This window comes from Dermacentor andersoni, chromosome 8 (genome assembly GCF_023375885.2).
Source record: "Dermacentor andersoni chromosome 8, qqDerAnde1_hic_scaffold, whole genome shotgun sequence".
NCBI classification, from domain to species: domain Eukaryota; kingdom Metazoa; phylum Arthropoda; class Arachnida; order Ixodida; family Ixodidae; genus Dermacentor; species Dermacentor andersoni.
Genome location: NC_092821.1, coordinates 113,065,859 through 113,082,634, shown reverse-complemented (window position 1 = coordinate 113,082,634; position 16,776 = coordinate 113,065,859). Strand labels below are relative to the sequence as shown.

General features: G+C 47.0%; 3 protein-coding genes across 4 annotated transcripts in view; 1 reads left to right on the top strand and 2 right to left on the bottom strand.

The window, feature by feature from the left end:
• LOC126529209 (cytochrome P450 3A41-like) overlaps nt 1-3,823 on the bottom strand; it is a 62,362-nt gene extending 58,539 nt beyond the window's left edge. The window contains exon 1 of the mRNA XM_055069685.2: nt 3,168-3,823. Coding sequence (XP_054925660.1) covers nt 3,168-3,244 — 77 coding nt within the window. The 5' untranslated portion in view covers nt 3,245-3,823. The remainder of the gene's footprint in view (nt 1-3,167) is intronic.
• LOC129384343 (uncharacterized) overlaps nt 1-15,743 on the top strand; it is an 85,155-nt gene extending 69,412 nt beyond the window's left edge. Inside the window, exon 5 of the mRNA XM_072289844.1 lies at nt 15,573-15,743. Coding sequence (XP_072145945.1) covers nt 15,573-15,609 — 37 coding nt within the window. The 3' untranslated portion in view covers nt 15,610-15,743. The remainder of the gene's footprint in view (nt 1-15,572) is intronic.
• LOC140219849 (cytochrome P450 3A29-like) overlaps nt 11,941-16,776 on the bottom strand; it is a 31,485-nt gene continuing 26,649 nt past the window's right edge. For both annotated transcript variants that reach the window (XM_072289842.1, XM_072289841.1), the window contains 2 exons: nt 15,939-16,104; nt 11,941-12,481 (listed from right to left, as the gene is read on the bottom strand). In XM_072289842.1, the coding sequence (XP_072145943.1) occupies nt 12,401-12,481; nt 15,939-16,104 (247 nt within the window). In that variant the 3' untranslated portion in view covers nt 11,941-12,400. The remainder of the gene's footprint in view (nt 12,482-15,938; nt 16,105-16,776) is intronic.

The window sequence follows — 16,776 nt, the reverse complement described above, 5'->3', positions numbered from 1 at the left end:
CGCGTGAAACTGGATCACACATTTTAAAAGGAGGCCTAGAAGAAGGCCAGAAAGGACGCAACCTGACTCGCTCTCTTTTTAGTGCAATAAAAAAAATTAATTGCGTTTACAGTAAGAGAGCCTATTTTGAAAATAGGCTCAATTATCTGACATTAAATATAATGTTGCATGATGTTTTTTAAATTTGAAATTCATCCGTCCTGGGTGGGTATTTCTGTATAACTTTCCCCTAAAAATCGGGGAAGATCTGTTTGGTTGAAACGTCTCTAAAATGTTCAAATTTTCGACAATTTTGTGATTATTGCATTTTGTGAATTTTTAAGGAAATAGGTACGTGGTGCAGTTGCATACTGCTTTCGTTTAATTTGCGCGAAACCGTATAAAAATTTGCCAGAAATATTTTGTAGGTTCGCCGCCTTAGCTCAAGTTACCCAAGAAAGAACCCTGATATTGGGGTCAGTTCGAGGCAGTTGATCAAAAACCGAAGATTGGCAATTTTTCAAAAAGCATGCCATCGGTGACACAAATGTAACATTCCATGGACCAGCAGTGACGGTGGTGCAAATATGAAAAAAAAAATATTTCGGTGGAGTAGATTGCGTTAATTCTAGAGTTACAGGCCTTCGTATAGTCTGCAAGTAGTTGAAACAACGCCTTTCTCCACCTTTAGGGAAGTAAGAATTTCTTTCCAAAAAAACCAGTGCTCTGTTTCTCCAAATGAACATTGATTTCTTTCTGCAGAGACATTTTCCCACCTTCTATAACAGAAATTTCGCCGAAAACCAGAAATAGTCGGGAGCCCCCTCAGTCTATCATTATGAGAACACGCCCGTAAAGAGAATGGAGAAACAAAAGCTTCGAGCTCAAAAGCAAGTATGTCGCCGCTAACACACAATATTGTGTTTGTTTGTTTCTTTCTTTCTTTCTTTCTTTCTTTATTTTTTATTTATTTAATTGTTTGTTTATTTATTGACCAATATTGATTTAGTAGCCTTTTTGGTTTAAAGTATTCCTTCAGCGTTTGTCGGTGAATATAGTGTACGCGGAACGCCGAAACGTACGTTGTGAAACGATTTCGTTAAACCGGTGGTAATATCTGAATTGGTTGCGAAAACTAAAAACTAATTCCTTTTCGAAAGTCACTCTGCTGACGACCTTCCTACATGCGGAAGAGGCAGGCAACCACTGTGTAAGCTTTCGTTTGAGTTTCACGTGAATACAGGCCTTAAATGTACGGCTTAAACAGTGTTTAAGAAGAGCATACGCCTCTACTGCCCGTTTCTGTAATACGATGTGTGATTAGAGGCGTGACATCGAACTCACTGTGTGCTACTCTGGATATACGTGCGGGTTTCACCCGACCTTCCGGTCCATCAAACCCTGCCGTGGTGGCACGACGTTTACGGCATTTGGCTGCCCAGTACGAGGTCGAGTGTTCAATTAAGGTAGCGGCGGTTGCATTGCCATGTGGGCGAAATGCAAAATAAATAAATAAATAAATAAATAAATAAATAAATAAATAAATAACTAAATAAGAATCGTGTACGGTGATATTGGTGAACTTTGAACAGCCATAGGAGGTCAAGATTTGACCAGGGGGCCTCCACTGTGGCATGTCTCGTAGCCCACGTAGCAGTTTCTTTGGGATGCTAGACCGGTTAAACCAAAATTTGATTTAGCTGCCGTGGTCGCTTAGTGGCTATGGTGTTGGACTGCTAAGCACGAGGTCGCGGGATTGAATCCCGGCCACTGCGGCCGCATTTCGGTGGGGACGAAATGCGAAAACGCCCGTGTACATTATTTAGGTGCACGTTGAAGAACCCCGGATGATCCAAAATATGAGGAGTCTCGTACTACGGCGTGCCTCATAATCACATCGTAGTTTTCGTGCGTAACACCTCATAATGTAGTGTAAATTTGATTAATTCTCGCGTAGTTGTGTACCTTCCTGCAGTATTTGGGTATTCAACGGGTCCCCTACTACTCTACTTCATTAAAGCGCCGGGAAGGTACTTATACTATATGAACATATGTGCCTTCAATGACACTTGATAATTCCCCCCCCCCCCCCCCCCCGCCTCGGAAGAATGCGCAACGTACTTCCGCATAAGCGCATCATTCGTTATGTTTACCCCGCCTTGTAGAATGAGAAGCTTTGTCGATACGTTTCTGGTAGAATCGGTGGAGCTAAGACGGAGGTCCTTACTTCGGAAGGAAACTCCAGCGCTCGCAGTCCTCGCATCTCGCTATGGGAAACACATGTCGTATTTATTCCAATCTAGGCCGATGGTCAATTTTTTTTTAGAACAGGAGATATGAAACTGATATATCCACTGAGGTTCGAGGATTTCGCTAGTAGTCGGCAGAATTAAAAAAAAAAAAAAAAACATCGCGCGGCAGCAACGTACAAACGGGGCCGGATTGCCAGCGAAGTTGTTTAGGCTTCATACGTGGGCTGCACATTATGTGAAAAGACATTTTTTTTTTTTAATACAGCCACACACTTCGCCGAGACAAGCACCGCCGTGGTCACCGCACTCCCCATGTCCTTATTTGTCAAACAGGATTTAAAGCAAAAAAAAAAAAAAAAAAGCGCATGAACGCACACTTGCTACATTAAGTGCAATTTCTTCTCTATCTCCCCCTGCCGCTTTCTTTCTCTTTTTATCCCCCTTAACTCTACCCCCCGTGCAGGGTAGCCAACCGGAACTGCGTGGGATTAACCTCCTTGCCTTTATATGCATAATTTTCTCTCTCTCTCTCATACGCATAGTTTTTTTCTTACAACGTTGAATTTAGGTACTTCTATTTGGACCCAGGATGTTAAACTTATTTTTTTTTTGAAGTTGGCGGAGTGCTTGAAGCCTGCTTCCCCTCCGCCGCCGGTGGGCCCGGTATTACACTGTCTGCTGGGGATCGGCCCACGGATTTCTGTCCACGCGTCGTGGTACAGACGTAAGTCCGCCAGGTTAAGGCCCCTGTGAACGCATGCCCGGTATTGCACTATCACCGGGATCGGCGCACACACATTCCTTTCAGACGCATTCCATTCAAGCCGGCTTAGAATAGAGTCCCGCCTAGATTCGAGTAAACACGGCAAGAAATATTTATGGTCTTGCGCACAAAAAAAAAAAAAAAAAATGGAGAGTAGCAGCGCCCGAGCTTACCTCCATAATGCGGCCACGGAGACGGCGACAATTGCAACGCTTAGGAGTGCGCTCCAGTCAGCTGTGACAGACGCCATGAGACCGTTCCACGGACCGCCGGGAGCACCGCTTCCCAAGTTGTTGGCACGCCGGCGGAATCACTTTAATAACGTGTGCGCGTAGGGCCCGAAGTCGCTGCGACCTCGCGAACGCGTTGCGCCATTCACGTGGACGCAGACCGGGAAGTTGTGCATGCGCGCTGGGCGCGAGCCAACGTTCAGGGGCGCCAAGGTTAACGTTTCGATGTTTATCGAGGCACCGTTGGCTTGTACGTTTGTCGTATAGTAGTGATTTGTTTGCCAGAGTTCTATTAACGGCTGTGTAACGCTACGGAAAGCCATACTAAAGCGCATCGCTAACTTGAATTAGAAAAAAAAAAGAAAGAAGTCCCGTTTCTAGTGTGGTTAGAGCCAAGAACACCACTGATGTGAGACGAGCAATATGAGACAATACTACACAACCGCGTTACAACTGTCCGATAAAAAAAAGAAGGAAAAATTGGTGTACCCTTACTTTCTCACACGAAAAGTTGTTTTAAATTGGTATTTTATATTAGTACCGAAAGGAAACCAGAAATGAAACATAAAACGAAAACACTTCTATTGGCTTGCTGATCGCTGATAGCATTCTGTCGATCCAATTGACGGCATCTTGCCGGCAACGTAGCCTGCGTGAGCAAATTATTTGGCGCTACACCTACTGCGATCTAGCAGTCTCCTTGTCTCTGTCTCGTAATGTTTCCAGTGCCTGTGACAGTCCAATTTCCATCTTTGCTTTTTTTTCTACCGGTGCTTCAATGATTTCGTGCTTATCTACATCCTTCACCTACGGCACCTTATAACACCTCGCAGCTTTTGTAAGTTAGGCGTGGCTCCCTTCGCTTTCGCCTGGGTTCGCGGGGTGGTTCTTCACGGCGCGTCAGAATGAGCTGAGTCGCCTCCGGATATGTTTAACGGGACGTACTGGTCTCATCACGTTTCGGGTGTCTGCTTCCGTATGCTCTATGTTTATACGCTTCTCGCTAGCAGGTCTGGTTAACCTCCCTGCCTTTTCTTCTTCCCTTCTCTCTCTCTCTCTGTCTCGTTTGCGAGCAGCACAAATCGGAGTGTTCAGACCATTATTAGCCAATCTCATGGCCTCCGAGAGTTGGCGACAAAGCACAAGGCATCGTAAGGCGGATACGGGAGCCGAGTTGTTTTGAACGCTGCATTGAGATTGAGTACCAGATAGGACGAGTGATGTTAGCTCGTCCCGGAAGAGATCTTAAAGCTTTGATGAAGCGGAATTAAATAGGGCCCCAAGTGGTGTACGTTCATTCGAACTTTCACGCTAGCAGCGCTTGGCAAGAAAATTCGAAGAGACACAGGGTTACGTTAAGGCGAGTAGAAGTGAGGAGAGACAACAACAATGCGGCTGCCACCTAAAAGCCGGCAGGGCAGGGACGCACGACGTTGGCTGTGTGGTTTACGCCAGCGATGTACTTCCTTCGCGGCGGTTCGTGATAGCTATGTGCAGGCGTAGAGGCACCACAAACGGCTACATGCCATGTTCGCTTGGGAGCGCTGCAATCACGGCGCGCCAGCGGACATGTCACGTCATACACGTGGTACTTTTTTTTTGTATTTCGCCGGCGTCTTATGTAAGCTGAAAAAATACTAATACTTGATAGGTAGAAAGTTGGAACTTTATTCGGACATTTTGCAAACCACCTTAAAACTTTATAATTAAAATATTTCTGCGTGACTTCGTTGCTTGCCAAGTTGGTTATTAATTTTGACTAATTATGCAATTGAGCAGAATACAAAAAAACAGTGTGACTTACTCCATACAATACTGGGCAACATGCATTTTGTCGCGTACTCTTAGAGTGCTTAGGCGCTGGTTTACACTCTGGGACACCCCGTGTGTGTCTGTATATATATATATATATATATATATATATATATATATATATATATATATATATATATATATAGATAGATAGATAGATAGATAGATAGATAGATAGATAGAAACGTGTCTCGGTGTCCTGCGAACCCGGATGCCCCACCAAAGGCGCCCGATGCTCCAAATTTTAGAAGCAAAGAAAAACAGTCAACTCCTCTTGCATGCCTGAAAAGAGAAAGAAATTATGGTTGATCCCTCTTTCATAGTAATCGGTAGAACACGAAAGTGAAACGTGTCTTCACAGAAGTCGCTGCATGCCTGCTTCGTCAACTCACGGTCCGTTGCAGCCAGAGGCGCACAATTTGCGGGCCGGCGACCGTGTTGCAGGGTTGCTTTGCGCGCGGCGTCCTGCTGCAAAGTCGCTTCGGCGAAGATAAGAGCGTATCGGCACGGCTCCGCAGTGTCTTGAGCGCAGTGTGTGGGAACAAAACGAAATACCCACCCTCAGATAAGGATCTAAGCAGAGAGGATGCTGTTGCATGGCGACAACTGTAGACGGGTACTTTCCCGAATCTAAACCTTCTCAATAAAATTTTCCCTACACAGTATGAGGCTAAGTGCCCATGGTGCGGAGAGAAACCAGATCTATACCACATATCATGGTCCTGTCATAATATTGAGTCCCCAACTAGCTATAAAATTAAAAACCCGAGTGCGCAACAGTGGGAGAGTATGCTTTCCAGCGTAAGCTTGAACGGCCAAAAGCGCCTAGTAGAGCGAGCTCGCGGGTTGGCCATACTCAGTGGAGCCTAGGACTAGGGCACCAACCCTGTGATTGCAGACAGAAGAATCCACCAGAAGATGGAAGAGGCCGTCTGAAGCCGCGAAGATCTCTTTTCTAGAGCGCCATAAATGTTTTCCGAACCGATCCGAAACGGAAAGCAAAAACGAAAAAAAAAGAATACGATATTCTTGACCTGTACAAAACGTAACCGAAACGTTATTGCAGTTTTTTTTTTCGGAGTGACACCGAAATATTCCGGGGGCCCTATCACGTAAAAGTATTACAATTTGTTTTTATTCCCATTTCCTGACGACCAATTTGCGTAACCGCTGACGCAAGCATCTGGCGGCGACCCGCAGGGTTGTCTGAAGAGAGCAATCAAACGCTTTCCTCATTTATAGGTCACTTTTGTTGGCTTTAAAGACAAATGGCATTGCCTACACTGAGCGGCTTATCTTATCTAATTGGCTGACAAGAGTCGAGGAGCACGCTCAAGTTGGCAGGGATTCGATGGGGCCGAGTCAGGGCACTGAAAATCGATAACCGTATGAAGAGGGTGGTGCCGGCATCTGCGATTGGTCCGCTTTCCCTTACATAGCTTGAGGTGGCTGGTCGAAAATCGCGGCGCCATGGAAAGGAAGTTTAACTATGCCGCTAAAAGGGATCCTTAGCGAAGAAGAGTTGGCAGAGCGAGGTCGTAAACGTGCCGAAAGTGTTCGAAAACGTTGCATGGCACCGCAAAAAGTTTTATTGTAAGGAAATAAGCCCGCGCTCTCCGGCAAGTGCGAGTACCCAGTGCCTGAGCGATCGGCGGCAGCCATCTTTTATTCCTTTCTGAACGGGTCAGCCTGCGGATATTCGGCAAAAATTCTGTTTTGTTCGGCGTATTAATGCGTCTTTTACGTGTACACGCCACTTTGACGTGTTGAGTTTTCGCGGTTTTGTCACATCGCGTGAAAGGCAGGTGAAATGGGTGCAGCCCTGGAACTTTTGCCCAATAGCTGAGGTCAAATGGCGAAAAGACGTCGAATCAGAAATAAGTATTTTGCTTTTGTTCGGTCCAATCATACGTAATCAGTGTGCACACGTCATATCAGACGGGGAGATATGGCGGTTTTCGTGAAGTCGCGTGACAGACAGGCGAAGTGGGGGTGTTCCAAAAAAGTTTGTGACCAATCGCGGAGGGCTGATTGTAGAATTGAGAAAAGTTTGGAGTAGCTCTACGTTATAGCGCCCCAGATCGGCCTTTGGTTCAAGCGGAAAGTCGCCAATCCGAAATAAATGACGTCAAGCAACGTCAGCAGTATAGCGCGTATCCTCGGCAGGGATAGTTCGAGCGATAGCCGGCCGAGCGCTCCAATAATGCAAGCCTGTAGCCGCGTTTACATGAATGCGACAGTGGCGCATCGCATCGCATTTCTAGCGCATCGCATTTATGTAAAGAGCGGTAATGCTCTAGGAAGGCGCATCGTATTAAGACGAGGGTAGATTTACGGGCGCGAGTCGATTCACCCGTGTGGCGCGGCGTTCGCGCGAGAGTTAATGCGCTACATGTAAACGGCATCGCATCGCCTTTGTTGAATGCGCTTGGAAATGCGATGCGCTACTGTCGCATTCATGTAAACGCGGCTTGCGGCTCGGTGCACTACCACATCGGCACCGTAGCAAAACACAGGGCTTCAGCGCAGTATAGCGTATCGTTTCGTTTTCAACGGGTACCGTAGGTTGATTACCGTAGGTTTATCGTTTTGATTATTTTCGTTTAAGTTGGTTTTATCGGAAAAGGGGGTCTCGCATTTCGGCGAGTGTACTCCGTGACGAGTATACTCGCTGCTTCTGAGATCGTGCTCGCGGGTCCACGAGTCAAGGCTTTGAGCATGATCCTCAGAACACATAATTCGCATAACGAGAAAAATTAATGCTACATTGTTATCGTTACTCTGCCTCCAAAATTTTTGCATGTGAACCAAAACCGTTGTGAACTCTTACGGATTTTTTCCCTTCTTTCCGGAGCAAAATAACGGAACATCTTGCAGTGCTACCAAAGTAAGACCAGAACGAAACACATTTCGTCAGGACACCCTGGTTGTGGGTAGCCAGTTGCGACGCGCTCGGGTTCGGGAATAGGAGTGGCAGAGTTGCCCAGCGTGCGCCGCCAAGGCGTTCTGCTTCACGCTGGCGTGTGTCTCGCCGGAGAAAACCCAGATTCGCCCGTCGGGGCCGTTGCGTTTTTGCGCCGCTTAGCGCAGCAGTTTTCCAGGTTGATGACGTTACAAGCGACGCAGAAGGCGGCGTGTCAGCACGGCTGATGCATGTTGAAGCTGCACTCCGTAAGCGACAACGAGCCAGATGCTAATCGGACACGAAAGACAAACCATGTGCGGGAACTGCGTCGTCACCTCCGCAGAAAAGCCCGCGTCACCTACAACTTCCTGCACCGCGTTGGAGCATCCGCTGCGCTAAGGCAGACGTAAATCTCGCGTTTCACGTGACCACGGTTTGATTGTGAGCCACGCCGTACAGTGTGGCACTCCGCGGATTAATTTTGACCACCAAGTGGTCTTTAACGTGCCTTCGGTGCACGGGATACGAGCATTTTGCATTTCGCCCCCCACAGACATGCGGCCGCCACGGCCGGGATCTGATCGCGCGACCTCATGCTTAGCAGCGCAGTACCATAGCCGCTAAGCCACCGTGGCGGGTTGCGGATGGATGGATGGATGGATGGATGGATGGATGGATGTTATGAGCGTCCACTTTGGAAAGGGGCGGTGGGTGGCGCCACCAAGCTATTGCTAATATACTGCCTAATGTCCTAGCTAGGTAAAAAGAATAATGAAAGAATGAAAATGAAAAATAAAAACCACGAATAATTCTGATAACCAAACTTGCTGAACACCTGTTGTGAATTTTCTTTTTGTACGTCTCCGTGTTTTTGTGATTTCCCTACTTCCACCAATCTTCCATTCGCCTGTTACTAATGTCTATTGCGGACATGATTTCGTTTTTCCTCTTAAGTAGTTACTCAAGGCAGGTTTCTTTCCCATTGCCGTCACCCATGAGAATATTTCAGCCTCTCTGACTTTCCACTTGACGTTTTCTGTTGCTGAGTTGCTCACCCTACAGGCCGCATACTTCCTGGTAAGCTTCCTAGTTCTTTTCCTCCCCTGTGAATCAATGCTTTTCCTGTACAAGTACCTCAACACTCTCCCAGCCCATTTACATCCTTCCATATTCCTGAATCGTTCTTCATAACAAATTTTACTGTGAGCTTCGCTCACTTCAAAACTAGACCAGCGCATATCACCCAGCACAGCTTCATTTGTAGTCTTCCCGTGAGCGCCCAACGCGAGGCGTCCCACTGACCTGTGGTTGCCATTGAGTCCTGATTGTACGCATAATTTCAAGCAAACAGCCGCATTTCCAAAAGTAAGTCCGGGAACCATTACCCCCTTCCACATACCCCGGTGCACTTCGTACCTATTGCATCCCCATAGCGCTCTGTGTTTCATGGCGCTGACACTACCGAAACACCCCTTGTGGGCTCTCGTTATTGCCATCATGCCATACTTCGTTTCACAGCTCCTAGATGGCGCTCCTGTCAAGAGAGTATATGTTACGCCTTCATGCCGACGTCACATCCGTTAGAGGAAGTTGATAGTGCACCGCTCCGTAAAAACATTCCGTGTTAAAAAGAAGTCATTCAATAAGGTAAACGTTTGGTTATTATACGCTCTCGTGACTCAGTGCCTGTATCACTATACCACTTAACAGGAGGTCACGGGTTCATGTACCAGCCGAGGTGGTATTGTTCTCATGGGTGCGGAATGCTAGAAACGCTCGTGTCCCGCGTTTTGGGTGCACGTCAAAGAAGCCCAGTTTGTAAAAATTAATATGGAGACCTGCACTACCGCTGCCTGATAGCCCACTGCGCAGCCTCGGTACAGTAACTCCACAATTCAGTTTAGATTTTTAAGCATTTACGTACAAATTAAACTCAAGCATTACATTTAAACGTGAGCTTGCAATCTAGCGTCGACGACTTGTCGGACCCAAAACCTTTGGGGATGGCACGCAGCAGAATTGCAGTTGTGTTCGGCTCAAGAAAGGCTTATGACTCATCCGCTGATAGTCGAGAGCTCCTTGAATTCCTCGACGTTGTGCGGCGCTCTAATGACACCCTAGACATTCTGAGAGGGGTATCTTCTGCACTCGTTCCGAAGCCTAACAAGTTGCCTCTCAATTACCCACTTACGCGGATCCGCTTCAGCGATTCGACACTTCACCTTGACTCAAGATAGTGGATGGCAAAGTCGACCCTCGAGTGAAGGGACCGCGACGCTTCAGTGGCACTCAACGATTATTGCCGAGGGGCTATCTAACCACTCGCTCTCGGCACACTTACGTATACGGAAGTGAAGATATGCTTCGCAAAGACGTCTGGGCGCAGGAATCAAGGAAAGATGCACTCCGTCCGGTCGGGAAGGTCGATCTTCCGGTGTGGATTCATTTGTCACTGCTCAAGTTCTCAAACACCCTAAACCGGCTCTGGACCAGCCTTAAGTAGACACTCGCATTGCTTCTGGCGCGCTACGCTGGTCGCGTCCGGGTCACGTGGGCATCCTTCGCCACTTCACCACCACCAGGGAGCGTGGGGCACTTCCACAGACGAGCCCGAGTCGGGTTGTAGTCCGTATTAAGTATTTTTTTTTCATAGTAACGTCATGCATGGCGAGAGTTACTGAGGTGCCAGTTTGCGTGAGTTAGTCTTATTGCCAGCATGCGTGTCTGATTGTCGGCCGCTGCTACGCGCTCAAAATTCGCTGCTTGAGCAGAGAACCTGCGTTAGCATACTGGTAATCAGGCCCGGACCAACACCATAACGCTGTCATAACTCCTTAGTGTTGATGAAAATTCTTACATCAAGAAGGGCGGTGGACAACTTTGTAAATGAATGAATTGAGTGTTTAGTCTTGTGTTCATGTTTTACGTGCTTTCCTAAATGCTTGTTTGTTGAATTTCTCGGCACTCTTGTTTGATGTATCTCTGGCGTTTTTTTTTGTCTTTGTTGGCCGAATGAGAGCTTTTCTTCTGTTTACTTCTTGCTCTACTCCGAATATAATAATATTTCAGTTAGCCCTGTATTGTCCATTCACGAGGTTTAAGTACTTCTTTTCCGTATAAGCGAATGCGTCATTGTCCTAATTTTATCGTTTTGATGTTTCTCAGTTTCATTCAAATGTTCTTTTTTATGTTTGGTTTTGATGCGTACGCAGACTGGGCATAGTGTGGACTCGTGCAAAGCATATGCATGCATATACTCTTATCCATTGACTCTTGATTCATGCCGTGAACTTCGAAGCGAATATAGGCTTCGGTGAGTGAACATTACTTGCACATCAAACTGTCTTTGTGTCGCTAAACCGGGTGCAAGTCTGTGTGAAGCCTTTTGTAACGTTTTGGCAATTGCGCCTGACTGACACTGAAATGCAGCATTGTTGCCTTCGCGTAGGCAGGCGCAGCAGCATTCTGACAGAACATTACCATTGATACTTTACCACCAAACTATGGTGCTAGCCGGCCGCTGTTCTGGAGGGCCTTATATTGACACTCTTTTGCCGACCAAAGCGTGGCCGTGGTTGTGGTCACTCGCTTCACCACTTGGCGTCATTTCTGCAGAGTGGTGAAGGTGACCTTCGCACGTGTGAAATGTTATCTCACACGTGCGGCGTGTTATCTACGCATCTAGTGAGGTTCTCAAAGAAAATAACAAACGGGGCAGCAGGAAGATGGTGGCGCGATAACCCTCAATCCTCACAAAATATTACGCAGACTTGGCAACACCAGGCAAGAAATACGCGTTGCCAATAGATTTCCAGCCGACAAGGTCGCAGTCCACGAACCTCTACTTTAGTAGCTGGCATCTCCTTTGAGCACGTGTCAAAACCTGTAAGCTAGTCGTATGCCAGGTAATTCTAGCGATTGCAGAGCATTGGCGCAAAACCTGACGGCAATAGCGAAGAACTTCGAAATTGCATATTCTGAAAAAAAGTGATAGACGAGTTAAATTTCTTAAACATTTCTTTACTGTGAAGGTTTTCGTGCCATAGCGGTGTGAATTGAATTGTCAGCACACGGAGACATGAAACTAAACATGTACGCCGAACCAGTTGTGTGTGCACAACTAAGACGAGATCGTTAGACGATGGAACAAAACCGCGAATAAACATAAATAACATTGTACACTGTAAAATATTCATTTCACAAATAATACTTTCCGACAATTTTAGAAGGCCAGCGCCTACTTTCCTAAGTGCACGAAATCCATGAGTACTCCTGACTGCATATTTTCAGAGCTGCGTTCTGAAACCCTGCAAAAAAAAAACAAAAGTAAGCGCCTTGCCGATGTAGGTACCTTATATACCGTGATATGGAGCTTGCCAAGGACGAGGCCGAGTCATTTCAGCCCTGTATGCTTTGCTTATCATTGCGGCTTAGACATGAGAGCTGACTACCAGCTACACTAGAGTATCTTTTTAACGCGAATCCAGACACCTTCTCCTGGCGAAGCTACGATGGATTGCGTCTTGCGTTCCAGTTCGCCCTGCAAGGAGAAAAAGAAACTTTGTCTAGATAAGTAACTCTAATCTCTTTTAAGGTTATAACAGAAACCTTAATTTCTGAGCAGTTACCGCAGTTAGGACGTTGACTACAGTTCGGTTTCTCGTCGACTTATAGCTATAAATCGTGAAGTTTTACTTGTACTAGACGCGAATAAAATCGACGGTGCTCAACTAATTGCGGTTGCAGGGGATGCGGGTTCGGCTTCCACAAGCAGCCAGTCGTTTTTTCCTCCACTGTAATTTCCCATTTGCCTATAATTTTAATATTTCACTTAGAAGCAACAATTTTTTTCTCCCATGTGTTTCTTGGATTATTTATATGTTGACTTCATATGGTTGTGACTAACAAAAATTAGGCCCCTCGATTCTTTTTCTTTTGTTCATCGTAAGTTTAGCAAGTCATACAGTGACTCTGACTCACTGACATATCAATGTGTGATTTTGTTATCTGATATCTAAACTCCGGTGGGTCTCGCAAAACGTATCTGAGTTAGTCATGGCCCTCTTTGGCCACATTTGGCCTTTACGACATTAAAACAACCAAGCTTCATCGTCATTAGCACCATGAATGACAGAGTGAGTGGCGGGGCAGCCTATCCGTGACAAGCCATGACAAGCATACGCACACGCACTCAAAAATAAATAAAAGAAAAATACTTTGAAAGACCTGACGTAACACTGGTGATCCGGCTCCGTGGTCATGACGGAAAATTCAACTAGGAAGACAACCAACCTTCATTTGCTTCCTCAGTAAACAAACTGTTTCCACCAAATGGATTAAAATATGAAAAAACAAGGTTTAATGAAATTGAAATTCTGAGGGTCCGTCAGTCGCTTTCCCGAGCAGCTAATCTATCTATGTCTATAATCGCTTTTCCGCCAATCTGGGTACGTGGGTTGTCTAGGAAGAATGGTAGAGGATGGAGCGGCGTTGCCGGGGATTGATTGATTGTAAAACTTTGTTTGTCCAACAGATGTAGGGAAGCCTTTAAGCCTTCCCACCTAGACGACGGCCAGGAGTCCTTGGACCCTAGCGGCGGTTTCGGCCAGTCGGACGGTCTTCAGTTGAATCTCCGGATCGGAGCTGAGTAATAAGGTCTCCCATTGTTCTAAAGGCTTTATTCTTCTCTCAGAGGGAGCCTGTGGGCATTCCCACAGAATGTGATTAAGATTAGCCCTGGCTTTACATAGCTTACACTGGCTGGAGTACTGACCCGGGTATAGAGGCTGCACGACACCGGGCTTGGAAACGAGTTGGTTTGCAGGCGACGCCAAGTGGAGGCCTGGCTCTTGTTTAAGGACATATCAGCCGGAGGATATTTAACCCGCCCTAGTCTGTAGTGTTGTGTAGCTGGGGAAACAAGTTTCGAAACCAACCGTCGGTACAACTTGGGTGACTGGCTATGGACCACCGGGCGTGTGCCATTGCTGAATGAACCCCCCTTGATGCCAGCTTGGCAACTGACAAATGGGCGCAATTGAGTGTGCCCAACTTGAAAACAAAAACTGCGCCGGAATGGCATCTCATGATGACTGTCGACGTTAATGCGATTAACACTGCAGTAATGCGACGACATACCGTATTGCCGCCGCAGAGACGCCTTGTGTATGAGTCGTGTATGCATACGCATGTATTTCTCGCACTGCTTATGGAGCATGCTATCCCATTCAGTGGCGCCACGGCGAAATCCGCCAGTGGCGCTGGTGCGAGTGCAGGTTCATACAAGTTTGTCTCAAGAGAGAGAAAACAAGAATAGGAAAGGCAGGGAGGTCAACCAGAACAGCATCCGGTTTGCTACCCTACACTGGGGTTGGGGGAAAGGGGAATAGAAAGAGGAAGAAAGGGAGAGAGTAAGCATTGAGTACGTGTGGGAGGGACACCATGCACAAGGACTCTACAAACGGTCTCTTAAGCCGGTGCACTTCAAGTACTGCACTAGTGCACGAATCGCTTTTCGAGCCAGTGACGGGTGTGGCCACGTTTGTCTCCACATGGTGCATGCGACGCAGGGTCTGAGTGCACTCAAGCAGCGGATAAAGTCTAAATACTTGTTTTTGTCATTGAAGATCGCCACCACGCATGTGGCACATAGTTTCCCAAGTTGACCTTGAATAGGTTAATCGAAGAGCGGCAGATACCCTGTGGTCCAAGTTGGCGTCAAAGAGGTTTACCGAAGAGTATCACACAGCTACTGGCCCACACCAAGCGAGCCAATTTGGCATCAGAAAGGTTCGTTGAAGAGCGGTGCATACCCAATGCCCCATGCCCAGTTCCGAAGCCGCATTGACCCATGTAGGCGGGAAACATGTTCTTTGAAGAGCGGCACATAAGTACACATCCCACATGCCCACTGACCCAACTTGGTCCAGTGGTTGGTTTCGAAACATATTCCCTAAACATTGCACCATGAAAATCACTAGAGAGATACATAAATGCGCAGATATATACGGAGTTAGCCCCGAGAAAGTGCGTAAACTACCCCATCAGAACTAATTCCCGTAAACCTCTCATGGGAATTTGAGTTATTGGGGTATGCGCAAGAGGGAATTCGCCCCTCTTCAATGAACTGCTTTGATGCCAACTTGGGTCACTCGATATGTGCAGCTCTTCTGTGAACCTCTTTTTGTCAAGTTCAGTCAATGGGAATGTGCCGGTGGGTACGGGCTTCAGTGAACCTATTTGACACCAACTTCGGTCTCTGGGTATGTGTCGTTCCTTAGTGACAAAAGTCTAGGGGAAACCCAGCTCACCATAAATATGGACGTGAATGTGATTATCCTGAAGCATGTACGAACGCGCTGTATTGGAAGCACGTATAGTGACGCGTGTATGCAGTCAGCATGCTCGCTCTCCTTTCACTGGGGGCACGTTATGCCATGTAGAGCCACTGCAGTGAAGTCCCCTTGTGCCGGGTGTGCGATTTTATGTTCGGACAATATTGTTTGATTATTTGTAAATCGGTTTTACTTCTTTCACCGCCGGGAAAATTCAAATTATCTTTTTTTTTCACGAATGATCAATGTGTTGTATCATAAAAGTATTTCTGCATCCTTACACGAATTTGAATGCAGGCATCGGAGTTGGACCCGAGCTAGACTTCCCTCTTGAACGGACGGCGTGGTAGCTCAGGGGCTGTGGAATTCTGCTGCTGAGTACAAGGTCCAGGGTTCGATTCTTGTGCCCAGTGGCCTCAATCCCATGGAAGCACGTTTAAGAGCTCCAGGTGGCCGAAAATAACAGGAAGGTGCTTTGACCATGGCCCTGCTATTTTTTGTTTTGGGACATTCATCATCATCATCATCATTATCATCATCATCATCATCATCATCAGCCTGGTTATGCCCACTGCAGGGCAAAGGCATAACTTACTTATCCCTTACTTATCCAACAACCCCGGTCATTCCACGCCCCTAATTTCTTTTTCAAGGCCGGCTTACGTTCGCATGCCGGGATCCTAAATGCAGCAGGTAACGATGCACCAGTCTGGCAACGATGAGAGTGACTTCCAGCAGGGCGAGTCTCGATCCGACGCAGTTGCGAGCGCCCATTCCGAACGGCTGAAAGGCGAGGGGATGGCGGTTGGCCTTCTCCTGCGAAGAGAACCTGCGGAGAGAGAGAGAGAACAAGGACAGGAAAGGCGGGGAGGTTAACCAGACGAGCAACCGGTTTGCTACCCTACACTGGGTGTACGGGAAAGGGCAATGTTCGGATGCTTCGTGCAAGCAAAGGCAATGACGCCGTGAGGTCGCTGTACGCGTCAACGGGCCGTATGCGACGTGGCAGCTTTCTGCGGAAGCTATTGAATAATCTTGAGTTTAGTAATAAAAAGAGAACGCCGACTAAAATGGGGTCGCATAAAATATTCTTAAAGGTTTCGACTTCCACACGGAAGGCTTGTTTACCGTGGTGAGAGGCAAAAAACCTTCAGCTTAAACCGGCGTCAATAATCGCTTCAATGACCGTTGGCGGCAGATTACCAACGTTTCGATTAAGCGCGTCTGCGGTTGTTTGGATAGTCAAGGATTCTGGACATGGTTGCTTCGTCCTGGTCATTTTCCATCCAGTTATTTTTCCGCCTATCAACGGCACGAGCAAGGAGCGGGGCCCGCAGGGCTACTGAGAGCGGCAGCCTGATGAAGTGCCTGCTATTTTACATGCCAATGGGAAAGCATCAAGGAACATTTCGGTTCAAATTTAACACGTTGCTCTTAGTATTTTGTTGCTTTGTATGAATCACTTGCCTTATGTAACGGCTTCGGGCCTCGCCTCGAGTGT